At 35.0% G+C, this 18,072-nt stretch overlaps 1 protein-coding gene across 3 annotated transcripts; it reads left to right on the top strand.

Moving 5' to 3' along the window:
• Positions 1–11,215: 11,215 nt before the first annotated feature.
• LOC127505385 (uncharacterized) lies at positions 11,216–17,946 on the top strand. Of its 3 annotated transcripts, none has more exons than XM_051880873.1 (7): positions 11,216–12,178; positions 12,260–12,432; positions 12,686–12,785; positions 12,893–13,222; positions 13,320–13,476; positions 14,410–14,537; positions 14,631–17,946. In XM_051880873.1, the coding sequence occupies exon 7, from the start codon at positions 14,981–14,983 to the stop codon at positions 17,468–17,470; it is 2,490 nt and encodes an 829-aa protein (XP_051736833.1). In that variant the 5' UTR covers positions 11,216–12,178; positions 12,260–12,432; positions 12,686–12,785; positions 12,893–13,222; positions 13,320–13,476; positions 14,410–14,537; positions 14,631–14,980; the 3' UTR covers positions 17,471–17,946. The 3 variants fall into 3 exon arrangements, with proteins under 3 accessions (XP_051736833.1, XP_051736832.1, XP_051736834.1); XM_051880874.1 differs by having other exon boundaries at positions 11,939–12,178; XM_051880872.1 differs by having other exon boundaries at positions 11,216–12,432.
• Positions 17,947–18,072: the final 126 nt, after the last annotated feature.

The raw sequence follows: 18,072 nt of genomic DNA, 5'->3' as shown, positions 1-18,072 counted from the left end.
GCCTCCTCTTGAAAAAGTTTGAAACTTAAGTTTGCATGCTTGATGGGATTTAGTGTAATACATGTACATGCATCTTTACTTCTTTAGAATCAGTGCTGGACTTACTGGTTTTAATTATAATGTTGCACAACAAACAATTTTTTCTCCTATAGCTTAGAACGAATGTCCCAGATGTTGCACAGTAATGCATAAATGTACTTTGATTTTTGAATTTTGATTACAAAGACAGTCATTTTCTTTAAAATATGATGCACTGAGGAATAAGATTGTGTATTTAAAAAGTTCTGAGTTCCTATAAAAAAATAAAAGTAAAAAACAAAACCATTTAAAATCTATAACCAGACTAGCAGATACAGAGGAACCCGGTAAAAATGACTAGAGAGTGTGTGTTGCATAAGGCGATTGTGGTTGCTCTTTAACTCTGGAGAGTAATGTGAACTGCTGAACTCGGTTAATTTATGGCTTGACCTATATGGTAAACACATCCCACATGGCTAATGTGTATGTGGGCTAAGAATACGTGAGAGCACGAGGCAACCTGCATAGTTTACTGAGGAATACATGCTTGTGTTTTCTGCAATCCTCACAGTGTGTTGTGAGTGTCTGCAATTGTGTTTTCAGTACTGCTTAGATCTGAATTTAATGGCTAAAAACTCAAGGAACGAGATGTATCTGGCCTGTATTAGTTATTTTGGCTACTTTGGTTAAAAAGTGGAGTGTGTTGTAGTGAAGTGAATGTGTTCACTTCTGCCCTCTGCTGGTGGACAAACATCTACTAGTTCAGATCTTAAGGATTCAGATTCATCAGACACTGGTTCATCTTTACATTTCAGCATATTTGATTGCAGTAAATTAAAGGCAGAACATTAATTATATTCTGAAAAATCAACTGAATGAAATATAACCACACTCTAGCAAAGATTAACAGCAGTATAAAATATTATATACAAAAACTTGAAATGAGGGGCAAACGTTTATTGTGATGTAACACTTTCCTTTCGCCATTTATGGTTTGTAATAACAGAAATTCAGTTAATATGAGCTCATAAACCGTCATAATACTACAAAATTAAGCAAAATGTTGTTTAAAATAGTTTTAGATGGACATTGAAATATGAATCCGTGCATGACGAGGCATGTGTTAACGGTTAATGGGCGGAGCTAGACGTCACGTGACACCTGAGCCCAACTAATTGAGACAGCGATTGGAAAACCTGCGAAATTAGTAGTGGAACTTATTTTTAACTTGTGTTAGACTAATAAAGTTTTGACATATTGGATATTCATGTTGACAACTACGGTCCAGAAAGAGGGAGAGTCGACTGAACCTGCTTCTCATCACAAATCTTCAAATAGTAAGCTAAATGTTTATGACCCTGGCCGCCGCGCCATTTTTATGGTTTAACGACCTGGTCGCCGTGCCAGTGTTTTTCATGTCAGGCTTTCTGTCACGTGCCAAAATTACAATTAAGCTAATTCTAATGACACCTGTATTGTATTTGTGTGCGTGTGTAAAGACGTTGAAGAATTTGATTTCTATTTTGTGATGATAGTAAAATCGGTTTTGTGGAATAGGCCCTACTTGACTCTATGTGTATGTAAACAACGTGCCTTTTATAATGCCTTCAAATTTTAAAGTCCATCCTCGACCCAACCACAGGCTCTACTATTCAACACAATGGTAACCTTAACAGCAAACTGCAACATCACAGAAAACCCTATAAATCCCTACATAACAGAGGACTAAACACTAACACAGTTTAAGTAAAGCTTAATATAATCAGTTATTGAGTACCTTCAACGGTTAATTCACCCAAAAATGAAAATTCTGTCATTAATTACTCACCCTCATGTTGTTACACACCTGTAAGACCTTTGTTCATCTTCAGAACACAAATGAAGATATTTTTGATGAAATCCAAGTGTTTTTTGTTTTTTTTTTAATCTCCCATAGAAAGCAACGAAATTACCACATTCAAGGTCCAAAGTAGTAGTAAAGACTTAAAATAGTCCACAGGACTACAGTGTTATGAAGCGATGAGAATACTTTTTGTGCTCAAAAACAACAAAAATAATGACTTTATTCAACAATTTTTCCTCTTCCCTGTCAGTCTCCTAAGCAGTTGAAATGAAACGATGAAACACTATAGACTGAACACGTAATAGGCATGTGCATGATGTCATCGTTTTCAAAGATTTGCGTTTTTGTTGTTCACACGGAGAGCATTTTCAAAACCTTGCACTTCGAACCCCGTTTTCAAAAGTTTGTGTTTCCAGGCACCGAAAATGCCGCTGTCGTGTAAACAAATCGCCAAAACGCATAAAAAGTTTTACGTTTTTAGTTGAAAACGGTGTCGTGTAAACAGCCCCTAAAACAATCGCTGGCAGAGTCTGCTGGCAGAAAGAGAACGAGACCGAGCTCGTAACAAAACAAGAATCAACATTAACTTGGTTTTTCAGAGATGGTGAAAACTGAGGGATTTGAAATGTTGTAAAAGTGATGTTGAGATGGTGTTTTTATTACTCAGCGGGTGAGTAAGGTATTTTATTGAACAGATAAATTGCTAAGTTGATTGTAAAGGGTCATTTCATTATGGTTGTTGTAGCTGTGCTGGGATTTATTCATGTCTATTAATGGGTAAAGCTACAGTAACGTCTTCAGCCAGTCAGCTTGAGATCCTTTCCATCTAAACTGGTTATATTTCTTAAGCCTAGTAGTGAATGTTGAAGTAGGATAAATGTATTCATCTGCACAGTCACGCAGAGCCGAAGCACAACCAAAACAATGTTCTTCAGCCAAATTGTTTTTTTTTTTGTTTTTTTTGTGTAACACAACATAATTTACTAAGAAAAAAGGCTTGTGTATTATTGAATCAGTCTGTGCCTTTCATATGAAACCATGATTGCACTCAAAAAATGATTTTTTTTTTTTGTTTTGTGAATCAATACGTTATCTAACCAGTCAGGTGAGAAAACACCAGTCAAAGCTGTGGGAAAACACAAGTGGGACAACTTTTTTTTTTTTTTTTTTTAATATAGAAATAGACATTGACAAGAAATCAATTACACATTTATCCAAATATTTTACACTTTTTTTGTGCCCACTTACACAAAAATACAAAGAAATCTGTACATTTGAAAAAATTAAGGAATGACTCTCCCTTCATACAGTATCTCATCTCGTCCACAGACAGCATGAACACTTTCTGACTGATTTATTAATATTGCACACACATGGTTTTTCCTGGCTCAAAATGAGGCAGAGGTGTTAAAATCCTTGGTCTCTAGAAAATTTTCTACATATTAAAGAGAAATTCATTAATCTGGTGCACTTGAAAGTTCAAAATAAAGAGCTCCAACCCATGATCAGTGTGCAAATTGAACAAAGAAAAAGTCTGTGCATTGACTTGTACCTGAATCCACTGTTAAAAATAAATGATCCAACCGCCAACCGCCCAATGAAATTCTCTGATTTAGATATCCGCACCTGATCATAACATATCACACTGAAGTAAGCTGCTTATAAATGAACATTTATTTAAATAAAAGTTCTTCTTTGGCTAATAGCCTAAACACAGGCTTTACTCCCTTCAAACTTAAATTGTCACTATTTCATCACATCATTGTTGGAAAACACTCTTATCAGAATAATGTCTGTTAGTTAAACTTGTGTATATTTTTAGTGAAAGCTGGTAAGTTATAAAGTACGGAGCCCCTCACATGACATGCAGGAAAAAAAAGTAAATCATGCGCACGATTTAGCACTATTTTTTTCTTGCATGTCATGTGTGGGGCTCCGTAATATAACAATCTCACGTAGGGGTTTTCCTTTGTGTTTTAGATAAGGAGGTTCTCTGGTTTTCCTTGAAGAGAAATACATTCAGTTGAAACGAAAGTAAAAGAGTGACACACGTTCATTGCGTCTTACTGTGAAATGACAGTTTGGTGTCTTTATTAAAATGAACACATTAATGATTTCTCTCTCATCCACCTGCAATTAATTAACTGGAAACACTAGTGAATTTCATAGCCTCTGTCTACAATCTGACAAGAGACAAAACTGTTTTAAACCACACCGTTCATATTATGAATACTTGTGCTGAAGAAAAATTAACTGCGTCTGACATCACTTTAATAAGTGCTTTATTTTGAATGTTTTTATTATATAAGATTCTTTTTTGTTTAACATTTTAATGATTAATTTATTTTAGTTATTTAATTAATGGAATCAAATGATTTTAGTTTGGGAAACCCACTGCTCTTCATCATCATCGCTCACACTCATCCTCCTGTGAATGAATATGGCCGCACTGAACTCTGGGCCGGTTCTGGTCGGGTCTCCTCTACAGAGAGAGGAACATCCAGAGACTGATGATCCATTTCTATGGCTGCAAATTTAAGATGAAGATGTATTATTTGAGTGCAGATATTTATTCAAAAACAAATTATACAAAACTCAAGTTTTGACCGTTAAATTAATATGTTCTTTAAAGAATAGTCATACCCTCAGAGGAACAAACAGAAGTCATCATCTTCCAGACAGCAGACAGACAGCTGAACACTGATGGACAAACACACGTGACTGCAGACCCTGGACATTAACAGTAACAGAGACACGGTGACAGTCCGGCGCCATCTGACTATCTGCAACTCTCTGTTTAGTTAAAGTCTCTTTTGCTTAACAGATTTACAGTTAAAACTAGGGGTGTGACGAGATCTCGTGCCATGCCAGATTAATGTGACGAGAAAAGGTGAAAAGCTGTCTCATGATATTGCCGTGACGGGGTGTGAGGGTGAAATTAGGATATGCCACCGCTATGTTTACATTATCCCTCAACTTTAGTTTTGCTTTTTATAGAAGGGTCATTGATGAATACGGTTTTAAAAAGTGTAAAAAAACATAATGGAAATATAATTCATTTTGAAGTTTTATCGTAAGTTTTACATGTTAACAATGAGATTATGTGGTTTTTATAATCAATTAACACTGTTTTTGTCATTTTTTTTTTTTTTTTTTTTTTTACAAGATGGACAAAATTTGTCACCAAAAAAGCCATTTAGTTTAACCAAAATTTCGGTTTTACCGAATGACACTTTTGGTTATACCGAATGACGGTATTTTCAAACAATGCTAACAGGCTGATATCTAGATAGCAAAGGACAATCAAACATTTTATATTTAGTACAAGTTTTTAAAATATTACAACACTTTCCATGCTTTATAGCGGTTGTACCGAATGACCTGATGTTTCGGGACATGCGTATGACCAAGTGAAAACATGAATTTTTCAAATAGTTAAAAGAGAGTTAGTTACTTTGCTTCATGTGGTCCTTTGCAGGTGTCTGAATGATGTCACATCCTGTCACATGATATTGACCACATGATTTGATCCAGAATGGTCCCTTTATATTGGTTACTCCGAATGACATCAATGAAAGTAATTTTTCCGGCCATTCTTTCTTATAACAAAGCAACGACTTCTACACATAATTTTAATACCATTTTGCACTATGTTGATATATGATGTTATAAAATCATGCTAGAATGAAAAATAAATACATTTATTACATTTTAAGATATTTTAATCACAAATTAAATGGCTGTATTGGCCTTTGGACGGTTAAACCGAATGACGTTTTGAAATCTTTACAATATTTTGATATGTAGCAAAATATAATTAAAACCCTTTTGATTCAGTAAAAGAGATCTAGTTGTACTACCTTACATACTTTGGATGTCATATCTTTGTTTTTTATTATTATTAAGGCCTTTGGACACAAAAAAAAAATGACCCATCACGTCATTGACCCAGAAATAAAAACCAGTTAATTCAGTTGGATAATGTCACCGCCGCTCCCTATTCACAGAGTACGAAAGTAAACACAAGCGCTCATTCAAGCGTGATTTCGATACCCCGCATTTTGAAAGTGGCTCTTTGATGCAAATTATCCCCCAATATGAAAGCTATCTTAAGCTGGGCTGTGTAGTTGTAACCATCTCGCAGCTCTGTGTCATGCTAGAAAAATATTTAACGTCTATTTGCTCTTTGTATATTGAGAGAGTAGGCCTACTTTGATTATGGTTGCACTTAATAAGACTAAAAGAAAACTGTTATTCCATTTTTATGGTAACACTTTAAAATAAGGTTTCATTAGTTAACTACTTTAGTTATGAACTAAGAAAAAAACAATAGGCTACTTCTACAGCATTTATTAATTTTAGTTAATTTCAACATTTACTAATACATTATTAAAATCAAAAGTGTTTGTTAACATTAGTTAATGCTCTGTGAACTAGTTGTAGAAGCTCATAAACCACGTACAGTTCTAAGGTCTGAAGAGACTCATATGAAATCATACAGGAGAGAAGTCAGTTGAGTTTGTGAGTAATGACGAAACCTTTTACAGTGCCATCATCAAGTATTGTCATCTTTTACTGCATATGATAGTCAGAAAGTAGAACTGAAATGACATTCATTACAAGATGTTTTGTTAAAACATTTCAAATGCACCTGCAGTCTATTTTCTAGTCATGTATTTCGTCATTGAGGATTTCTTAAAAATACTGTGTAAAAATCTTGTCTCATCTCGTGAGCTCCCTAGTTAAAACATTAGGCTATTTAATGACTTAGCAAACATGAACTAACAATTAACTATACATATTGTAATGTATAATGTAGCCTGTAATAATGAATATAGCCTAGTTTAATACATACATATAAATAAATAAATAAAATTTATTAATCCTTGTTAATATTAGGTAATAAAAACTCATTTTAATTTCTGAATCAGTAGGCTAGATGTTGACATTAACATGAACTAAGATTAATAAATGCTGCAGAATTCATCGTTATTGGTCCATTGCTTTAACTAATGTTATCAAGTGAAAGCTTAATTGTAGAATAAATTACAAAATCATAATTCAATCAAACAAGAGTTAATCCTATATCACTCAGCATTATATCATATACACATTTACTCTAATTAACTCCTTTGTGAAAAGTTTTTAATAGATTGTTATAGGCTATGAAATGTCTGAATGACTCACCTGTATTGGAGTTTTGCATTGCTCGATCTAATACAAATGTACTAAAGAGTATCTGTTCAGCTGTATGCATAAGTCAAATGTTATGGCTGAATGTGATGGACTGAGTTTGTGAACGGAAAATCAGTAGCTTTTTAGCTGCAGAGCAAATGTCTGAGTCACAACTGAAAGCACAACCACAAAAACTCTCAAATGCAGGGTCAGAAAAGGTGAGGTGCTGTGGTGTCATAAATTCTGATTGACATGTTACTGTGAGCAACACTAGACTTTATGACCAAAAAAGATTGTTTTTTGTATTGTAGATATAGTTATTTTACATGCATAATCTAAAGTAGCTGTTTCTCTAGTTTAATTTGATGCTTTGTATTCATGCTAACTTCAAACCAACATGCTATGTTATGGATGATAGGGGTGGTGATAGTTTTAACAGTTCCTTAAAAATGTTACATCCAACCCTTTATTATGATTCCAATAAATCAATAAATAAATCCAATAAAAACTGACCAATCACATCTCCTGTTAAGACAAAAGTATGAGTTTTGTTGCACATTGAAGGATTTATGTGGTAAATATGATTTCAACATGTATTCTTATCAGATAAAATCATTATCCATTTCAATTGAGCACAATCAGCACATACAATTTGTTTTGTGCACATTTGTAGAATTTATGTGCATCTCTGCGTTTCCATATAGTGACTGAACTGTTATGTGACACAGGAATACAGTACAAAAACATCTCTGCCTATATTAATTGCGTGAAAAACACTTAATTTGAACATGTATTCTCCTTATGCAGTCAGATGCAAAGCATGCTGGGAACTCTGCTGCATTAATTGGTTGTGTCTGGAATTATATATACCCTTAAATAGGGCACTATTTGAGGGGACGGCAATTTGTAGTGGTGTCCGAAACCATAGTGGAGGTTATTAAGTGCATTCATTCAATCCCACAATGCACCGCAATAATGTGTAAAACTGATGTACATAGACATAATAAATATTTTATGTCTATGCTGATGTACACCATAATGCACTATGGCCACGTTCACACAGCAGCAGAATACGGTTGTCAGTCCTGTATTTGAGTCTTTAATACGGTTACGTTCACACACAGTATGGTTATTTACAGGATTGACAACCGCATTCTATAACCAAACTCAAACCCGTAAATTTTTAGGACTCACAACCGCATTCTCTGAATATTTGCGCTGTGTGAATGGAACCACACTGAACCACACTAGTTGTCTGGACAACTAGTTGTCTGTCACGTCATGCAGTGTGAGAGAGACGCTCTAATAAGATGTTTTGTGTGTGGTTTTGCTTTCGGTAACTTACTGCGACAGAGATGTGAGCTGTGCGTCATCTTAAGATGTTAGATCAGTCACTGTTCTCCACCAGATGCTACTGTAAGTTGCTGTGTGAACGGGACATTTAAAGACTCACACCTGTAAGTAAATGTGGTTGTCAATCCCAAAAACTGACAGTGTGAACGTGAACGTTTCCAAACTGCTGGTCCAGTGTGGCTACAGCATAATATCATACAGGTATAAATTCCTTTTTAATTGATTATTAAATTGTTTCAAATGATTACTAAACAGCAAGCACAAATGCAGCAGCCCTTTTCTGAGTAAAAAAAAAAAAAAAAATGCTTTCAGCTCATTTTAATTAAACTGAGCCTAAAATGATTTTAGCTGTTTGACAGTGCAGCAGTCCAACAGCACTCGTCAATGTCACAATGTTTGAAATAGCCAATCAAATCACAGGAGGCGGGGTTTACTGTTCACAGAAGCTTCAGTAAAAACTTAAGCACACCTGAGGTGTAAACAGCGTTACCATTGAGTGTGACACTATGTAACTTTCAAAATTAACAAAATTTAAAATAAAATTTTTAAAATAAAGTCAATACATTATCAATCCTTCTTCCAAAATGTGTTTTTGTCTTACCCTGATTCACTATGGTAAGCCTATTATAAATGTTTATATTTTAGACCGGTCGGGATAGTTTTTGTGTGAAATTGCATGTGTGTCTCGTCATATCGGTAATAGAGAGTTGCTCCGGCTACTTTGACATGTGTGGTACAGGTTTATGGAAGCTTGTTTCCACCACTGAATAAAAAATAAAAAATGTAATTGTGACACTTTTCTCGCGATTTGTGAGTTTACATCTCGCAGTTCAAACTTTTTTTTTCTTGCAATTGTGAGTTTATAACTCACAATTCTGAGGAAAAAAGGAATTGTGAGATGTAAACTAAATATCTGAATGACTCCCCTGTATTAGAGTTTCGCATTGCTCGATATCATACAAATGTGCTAAAGAGTATCTGTTCAGCTGTATGTATAACAGCTCCGGTCGAAAGTTACGGCTGAATATGATGGACAGAGTTTGTGATCAAAGTCAGTAGCAAAAGTCTGAAGCACAACTGTAACCACATCAATCAAAAGGAAACGTAGCGTAGTACCAAGGGTTCAGTGTCAGTTTGAGTTAGACAAGAGCTGAGGTGATGTCATCATCAATATCACAAATCACACTTCTGAGCTTCCAGGGAAGTGGCATGATGATTTTATGACTGATTTTCAGGAAGGAAAGTAATTTTTGTATTGTTCTTTTACTTGCATAATCTGTAGCTGTTTCTCTAGTTTAATTTGATGCTTTGCATTCATGCTAAATTCAAATCTGCACTCTAAAGAAAAATGATTCTAAACCGTACCAAATGAGGGTTCTTCAGCTTGTAACAATAGCAGAACCCTTTTTGGTGGTTTTTGCAAGGTTTTTATAAAGAACCATGCTCTGAAAGTGCTATACACCTCAATAGTGTGATAAATAACATTTTTAATTATAGTTTATTTTCATTAATATTATTATCTTTATATTATTTATATTTTAGGACGGTAGGGATAGCTTTGTGTGAAATTGCGTGTCACTTGCCTGTGTGTCTCGTTTCCTCCACTGAATAAAAAATAAAAAATTGCGACTTTTTATCTCGCAACTGACTTTTTAATGGCTAAAGCTACGTTACGTCTTACGTCTTCTCAGCTTGAGATCCTTAGTAGTGAATGTTTTATGAACAGTAGGATAATCATATTCATATTCATATGCATGCAGTTTTTTTACATAGCGCACCTTTAAGCAAATCCAACATTGCGTTTTTTTTTAATGCAACAAAACACGATATACTTAGAAAAAAGGCTCATGTATTATTGAATCAATCTGTGCCTTTCATATGAGACTATGATTGCACTTAAAAAAAGTATTTGCACTTGAAAGTGTAAAATTGTTCTTACTTTAATTAAAAAAAATCAAATTTGTGAATCAACTTAGTTGAAACAGCTGAATTATAAGTTCTAGTAATATGAATGGGTAACACTTTATTTTAGGGTCTTTTAACTAGTTGCTTATTACTAGAATATTGGCTGTTTATTAGTACTTATTAAGCACATATTAATGCCTTATTCTGCATGACCTTATTCTACATTCTTAATCCTACCCAATACCTAAACTGAACAACTACCTTACTAACTATTAATAAGCAGTAAATTAGGCATTTATTAAGGGAAAAGTCATAGTTAATAGTTTATATGTGTTCCCTATACTAAAGTATTACCTATGAATAAATTGTGCTTTAATCAAGTCTCTCTCTATAGTTTCCAGAATCCAGCATGCTTTGCAAGGGACTGCATTAGGGGAGAACATTTAGGGATTAATTGTTATTTTATGTGTTTTTCATTAAAGGGAAAGACATGTTAGTGTTTAATGTTTATTTGTGGTTACCATTGTGCTGAAGAGTGGCGACTAACAAACTCTTCACAGGAGGTCTAACCAGACTCTTCAGGTTGATCACTGCCATGCATGTGCAGCAGGTCTCTTCAAACGTCTGGTATGTGTCTGGCCTAGAGCTTCCTATGACTGTAATTTACATGTTGTTCATTGGTATTCATAAAATGAATAATTTTTGTTGCATTGACTGAAACTGGGCAGATTTCTACACTCTTAAAAATGATGTGTTAAAAATTTACACAAAATATGTGTTAAACAATTCGTAACACATTTTGTGTTACTACAGACACATTGTGTGTAAATATTGTGCTTAACTGATTGTGTTAAACACGTTTAAGCAGTACATATAAATAAAATGTTTTTTTTTTTGTTTTTTTTTGCTTATATCGATATTTACTGTATGTATGTAGTTTATCATGTTGCCAATATAAAATAAGAATTTGGGCACGCGGGGTGAAAATACTGGATTTCGGCATGCTGTGAGCTTCTGCGTGCATGGCGCGCCTGCGCACTGTGCGCAGTGACGTTCTTTTTCAACTGTCGCTCCGTCAGCCATGTTAGATAATGCGGCTTTCTGCCTCAGGTGAGTGAAAATAATTAAAATACTTCTATAATAGTAACTTTTTTCCCCACCTTGCTTAAGATTGTTTTGTGTTAGCTGTCCAAGAAGTTGTTGTTGTATTTTTTATTATGTTGTCTCCATGTTTTGTACCCCAATTCAAATACACGGCCCGCTAGCTAACGTTAGTGCATTTGGCGCGTTTTTTGTAAAGCTGTGTTGGCAGAATTGTTAATAATACATTTTAAGTGAAAGACATATTTGTATTGAACGTTGAGTATGAACTCATTAACCTTACCGTCCCTTCACAATTGGAATGTTTCATATTCAACAACACAAACACCGTAATCTACCTTGCGCGCCATTTTGTGCTACGTTGCCTGACGAGTCACTGACTATTTAAAATGTACATTTTTATTGTTATACACTGTTAGTTTTCTCATTGTGAGGTGTATATATGGATACTTTTTTTTTCTTTTTTTTAGATGATGGATGTCGAGGAACAAATTACAGTTACTCTAACAATTTTACACAGAGTGCTTGCAACTGTCTTCATAGACGGAAAGGAAATATGGAGAAAACTATTCACAGTTGGAATATCGGAGAACTGATAGCCTCAGCCAAAACTTAGCTGTCTCAACAAGCTGTCTTGATCGAATACTGAGATTTGACACAGATTTTCAAGAATTCATTGACACTGATGTGAATGCCGGAGTGCGGGAGCTTGACAAATTTCAAATACATTATATTGCAAGCAACACCCAGGATTTATTAGAAGGAAGTGTTCAACCATTACAGGTAAACCATTAATGTATTTCACTCTCTATATTACTAGTGGTCAAAGTAAACATTTAGATAAATGTTTTTGTCATTTCTTAGTGTCATTCAACAGATGTAACTCAGACTGGCACCACAACTAGATTGCTAACACTGCTTGAAGAAAAAGCCCCTACAATCCTGAGAGAACACGAAGAGACAAAGACACTTTCTATTTCCTCTAGAAAGTTTCTTGTTAAAGTTGCTGTCAGTGACCTCGTTGAGAAACATGGATTGTGAGTATATGTGGTTGTTTATAAGATGTTAGGTGTATTTGTTTAAATTAAATTAAATTTAAATTACATTGTATTTAAATAAAACATTTAATAAAACAGTTATAAATAGAACAGTAATAAGGTTAATTCAATAAATAACTTTAACAGTCTAAAGTACCAGTGTTTTTTATATATATAGTGTCATACATTTTTATGTTTGTCAATGTTTGTGTTAGAGCCAACTCTGCAACTTTTATTTAATTTTTTTTTTCAGCTATCCATCTGGTACAGAAAAGCTGGCACTAGCTAAGGAGATTGTGTCATTGTTCCCCTCGTTAAGGATTCAAGTGCCCTTTGGTGAAAATGAGGGACATGTAAGGATGTTTTCACATTATAAAATAAATTACTTAGCAATGTGAATATAAACTGCTCAAGTATATTTGACTCCAACTTAATTCTATTTTTGCATTACTCATGTCAGGAGCATTTTTTTGATGGGCCATCACACAGTGGCTTTATAGAAATGAGACTGCGGAACATCAGACGGAAGCTTCAACAGAACCAGCGGATGTACAGTTTGAAACGTCGTCATTGTACACTGCAACCTTCTTTGCTGAGTCAAGATGAAACTGTGCCTAGTGAGTGGTTGACCCTGATAAAAAGGATGCGACCGTCACCAGAGAATTCATCATCAATAAAGAGTGCAGTTGAACAAACCTTCAGTTACCGAAGGAGATGGATAACAACACAATCCCCAACTGTTGCTGAAATCTTCAAGGAATATCCCAGATTTCTTGACATGCCCACCTTGGTAATAGACATGCTCAACTAAGAAAGAACTTTACACAAACTTATATTTCATAATTGTAATATTAATATTTCTTTGTTTCTGTTTTTTTGTATTGAAGATGGACATTGAATTTTCCAAACTCACAGATGGCAAAGAAGACTTTTTTATCCGGAAATGGGAAGGGAGCATAATTCCAAAGCTCAAGGAAATAGCATCCTTGGAGAAGAAAAATGACATACAACACTTGCTGGAGAAAGCCGACAATCAGCAAGATGGTATGATTTTCTGCCTCAATGTCTGTTGCATGCGCACACATTTCTAAACCTAGTTTAAATGATAAAACTAAATGTGAATTTTAATGTTCAATTCATGATATGGATGTGACGGTGAGAAAATTTTCCCACCGGTTTATCGACATGTGACAACACCGGTAATACCGGTGTCACCGGGGGGTGGGGCCTCTACCCCTTTTTTTTTTTTTTTTTTTTTAACCGCGTCTTTTTATCTAAAAATGTGTGGAAAGCGCGGCCACGTCGTTTTCTCCTAGTTTCCAAAGCGCTTGCGCTACCGTGGCGTCTGTCATTGCTATGCAACCATGGACTGCGCTCTCTGCGACGAGGAATGTTTTTGACATGAAAAATAAAAACCCGCCCTGTACAGCTATGATCAGCTGTTTGGCTGAGCTTTCGATGTTTTGTTACGGAAAGGCCGACTTTCACTTTCAAATTAACGGCAATTGCTTGAATGGTGGGTTACTCTTACTGAAAAACACTCGCCACAATGGACATTTTGGCATAATTTGTGTGTGTTATGGTTCGTTAAGAGCAGAAGAGAACTCAATACTGGCGCGCGTTGTGTGCGTGCGTGCGTGTGTGCGTGTCACATAGGCAGAACATTCACAAGGCAGCACGTTCTCTTTTGCCTTGTCGCGCTTGAATGGTTTAAAAGCATTAGCATGAATAAGAGCTTGATCATATAATACAGAAAACGGATACTACGTTAATTGCATTAAATGCAAATATTTTTAACGCGTTAAAGTGGAAAAAAAAAAATTAACCTTGGTGCCGCGGTGGGCAAGTGATTGAAACCGGTGTTGCGACTAAACACAGGTAACACCGGTAACACCGACTACCGTAGCAATTCATGATAAAATAAATTTTGTTTTAAATTCTTCTTTTGCATGTGACCTACATCTTCACTTCATCAAGATGAGCTGTGCTACACTATGTTGAAGATCCTCATTCATCTTCTTCCACCCACGGCATCTGGGAGAAGTGTTGCTGGCAGTAAATGCTGTGTGAACTCTGCAGTCTCATACCTGTTAGAGCAAGTGCCGGTATGCTTTTTTTACTGTGTTAGCTTGTGATAAACAACATTGTTTCTCATGCAGCAACATTTTCTGATGCTTTTCATTGTTTCATTTCTGTAGGCTGGTACCAACGTGACCTCCTTGCTCAGTGAATCCATGAAAGGGTCCCTGAAGTCAGCTCAGCCACAGTTGGTTTCCATCGGTTCTCTAGAACATGGAGCGCAGTATGTAATTGTGGCAAAGAATGATTCTTTTGCCCTTCCACTTGATGTTGAAAGCCTGACCTGTGCTGTAGACAGACTTTTCAAATTCTTCTGGCTGTGCAATCTTCAGTATCCATGCCAACTGTCCTCTGTTTTTTCATTTTTTGAGTATATATATGACCTACCTTTGACCCAGTCCTCTTGCAAACGTTCAAAGGTCATGGAATTGATTGCAAAATTGCAGTCCCGTCCCTAATTGAAATAAGCATGTATACCTGTCCAAAGTGTCTTCAAAAAGTTTCTGTTGAAACAAAGCAGTTAATTTGGCATTTAAGGGAGGTACATGCACTCTCCGACAGTCACAACCTAACTTTAATTTGTAGTCAAAATGGTTGCCCCAGAACGTATCATAATTTCAATTCATTTTTAAAACATCTTAGCAGAGATCATTGTAACATGAATTCATGCCCTTCAGTAGAGTCAGGATGCACTGAAAACATAGATATAGCAAATCAAATTGATGAAAGCAGAATAAGTAATTTTGAAGATGATGTCCAAATGTCTGAAACAGAACCAGTTCCTCAGAGCAGTTTAAGCCTAACAGATTGTGCTGCTGTTTTTGCTGCCCGCATGTATGCCTCTGCTAATGTAACTTATACTGATGTTCAAAAAAGTATAACCTGCACAAAAGAAGTCATTGATCATGCCTTAGGTCATTTGCAAGAAAAGACTAATACTTTACTAAAGAACTTGGCAGTTCCGCTAGATAGTACTGAAGTTCAAACACTTATGAAAGATTTTGAGAGTACTAGAAACATGTTTAGTGACATAGATACACCATTTAAACTAATTAAGTACTTTTCTGATAATTTTTCCTTTGAGAAACCAACAGAAGTGTTTCTTGGACACAGATTAGATTGTGTTAAAAAGAATGGGAAAAAAAGCCAGGTGTTAGTGCCTGTCACATGTCAGTACATCTCAATAATTAACACAATTAAATTTCTATTTAGCTGTGACAAAATGCAAAATATGTATATGCAGTCTTGTGGTGGACAGGGAAAAATGCATGATTATTGTGATGGTGTTCATTATTCTAAACATCCTCTTTACCGAAACCATCCCAATGCATTACAAATTCAGTTATACCTCGATGACTTGGAAACAACAAATCCTCTTGGATCAAAAACAAAGATTCATAAAATGGGGGCTGTTTACTTTGCATTAAGAAATGTGCCTTCAGAGTACAATTCTGTACTTTCCAATATTCATTTATGTCTTTTATTTAATTCTGTTGATAAAGACATTTATGGTTTTGACAGAATTCTGGAACCGCTTTTAACAGACTTAAAAGAGATTGAGCAGAATGGTATAGAGGTCAAAATACATGATAAATATCAATTACTTTATGGAACGCTTTGTTTGTTTACAGCAGACAATCTTGCCTGTCACTCACTCTGTGGCTATGTGGAAAGTTTCTCTGCAAACAGATTTTGTCAATTTTGTTTAATTGACAAATCAAGTTCTCAATATATTTTTGATGAAAATAACACAGAGAGACGTACAAGGGAAAACTATGCATACCATGTACAACTCAATGATGCAAGTGCAACCGGTGTCAAGCATAACTCATGCCTAAATAGCCTACAGTATTTTCATGTCACTGAGAATATTGGCGTGGACATCATGCATGATGTGCTTGAAGGAGTCGCACCTCTTGAGGTGAAATTGATGCTGCGGCATTTCATTTATGAGGAGAAATGTTTTTCTCTGGAACTATTAAATGAAAGAATAGCAGCGTTTGACTATGGCTATGAAAATCAAAAAAATAAACCTAGTGCAATTATAAATCTTAGGACATCTGAAAATGCTATTAAGCAGACTGCATCACAGATGTGGTGTTTACTACTAGTCTTGCCTTTTCTGTTGGGTGATTTAATTGATCCAAAGAGCCCACATTGGCATCTTTTCCTGTTGTTGCGTGAAATATGTGACATCATTTTTGCACCTGTTGTGTCAAAAGGGCTTGCAGCTTATCTTAAACAACTAATAATAGATCACCATACACAATTCAAGCTTCTTTATCCTGGTAGGAATCTAATTCCTAAACATCATTATATGACACATTATTCAAGTATTATGACTTTATTTGGACCTCTTTCCAAGTTGTGGTGTATGAGGTTTGAAGCCAAACATCACCCTCTTAAGCGACATGCCCAAGTAGTATGCAACTTTCGAAATATTTCAAAAACGCTGGCTCATAAACATCAGATTCAGCAAATGTACCACTGGAAATTGAGCTCACCACTCAATTTTGAAATGACTGTGCCAAATGCTTTCCCAGTTGTGATTGCATCTTTGTATAAAGGTGACAAATTGCTTGACAAACTTAAGACAGACTCTCATTTTGAGACTCTCACTTATACCAGTTCAGTCCATGTGGCTAATACTATCAGTTTTTTGGGGACAACATACAGGACAGGATGCGTTCTGACTTTAAAAGCAGATGAAAGGGGAGAACCATTATTTGGTGAAGTTATACACATTATTCCCCAAAGTGAAAGAGAATGTGCACTTATGTTCCTGAGAGTTTTAAGAGTTAAATATTTTGATGAACACCTTTTTTCCTTCAATGTCATCAGAACCAAAGATTTTGACATGGCAAAGCTGCCTGGTGACTTAATAGATTACAGACCTTTAAATATTGTATCATTTTGTGATCAGCAATATGTAACTCCTAAATACAAAATTTTGTTTTAAACATGTTGGTGGTTGAAACTGTTAAACACATTGTGTTTTGACCAGATTTGACAATGAATTGTTTTGTTAACATGATCACCTATAGGTGAATACATAAACAGTATTTGTGTAATGGTTATTTCTTTGAATACAGTTTTTAGGTTAATTAAATGTATTTTTTCTGTATGAAAATGAAATGTTGGTACACTTGAGAATAAGTTCAGAAAATGTGGTACTTTATATGTTGGAAACTGTTTCATACATATTTGACGTTTTATTGGAAACTGTTTCATACATATTTGACGTTTTATTTGACTGCTTAACAGATATGAGTTTTATAATATTTGATGAATGGTTTTTATAATGTATGATGTGTTGAAATGCTTATTTCACAAGTTTATAGTCAGTAACATTTGAATGCATTAATTCCATGTTAAAAAGGAAAACAAATAAACAGTATGTGAGCAGTAATTGTTTCCTGTGAGATTTCATAATTAATGTACACAAATTGTTTATTGTTCTAACATTTGTAATAAATTTTATATTAACACATATTAAACAATTTCTTAGTAACACACAGTTGTGTTAAATACATAAAAAAAAAAAAAAACACATCAATGTGT

This window comes from Ctenopharyngodon idella, chromosome 22 (assembly GCF_019924925.1).
Source record: "Ctenopharyngodon idella isolate HZGC_01 chromosome 22, HZGC01, whole genome shotgun sequence".
In the NCBI taxonomy this organism is placed as follows: Eukaryota; Metazoa; Chordata; class Actinopteri; order Cypriniformes; family Xenocyprididae; genus Ctenopharyngodon; species Ctenopharyngodon idella.
Note: the sequence above shows the minus strand (reverse complement) of the source record. Positions and strands in the feature narration are given on the sequence as shown.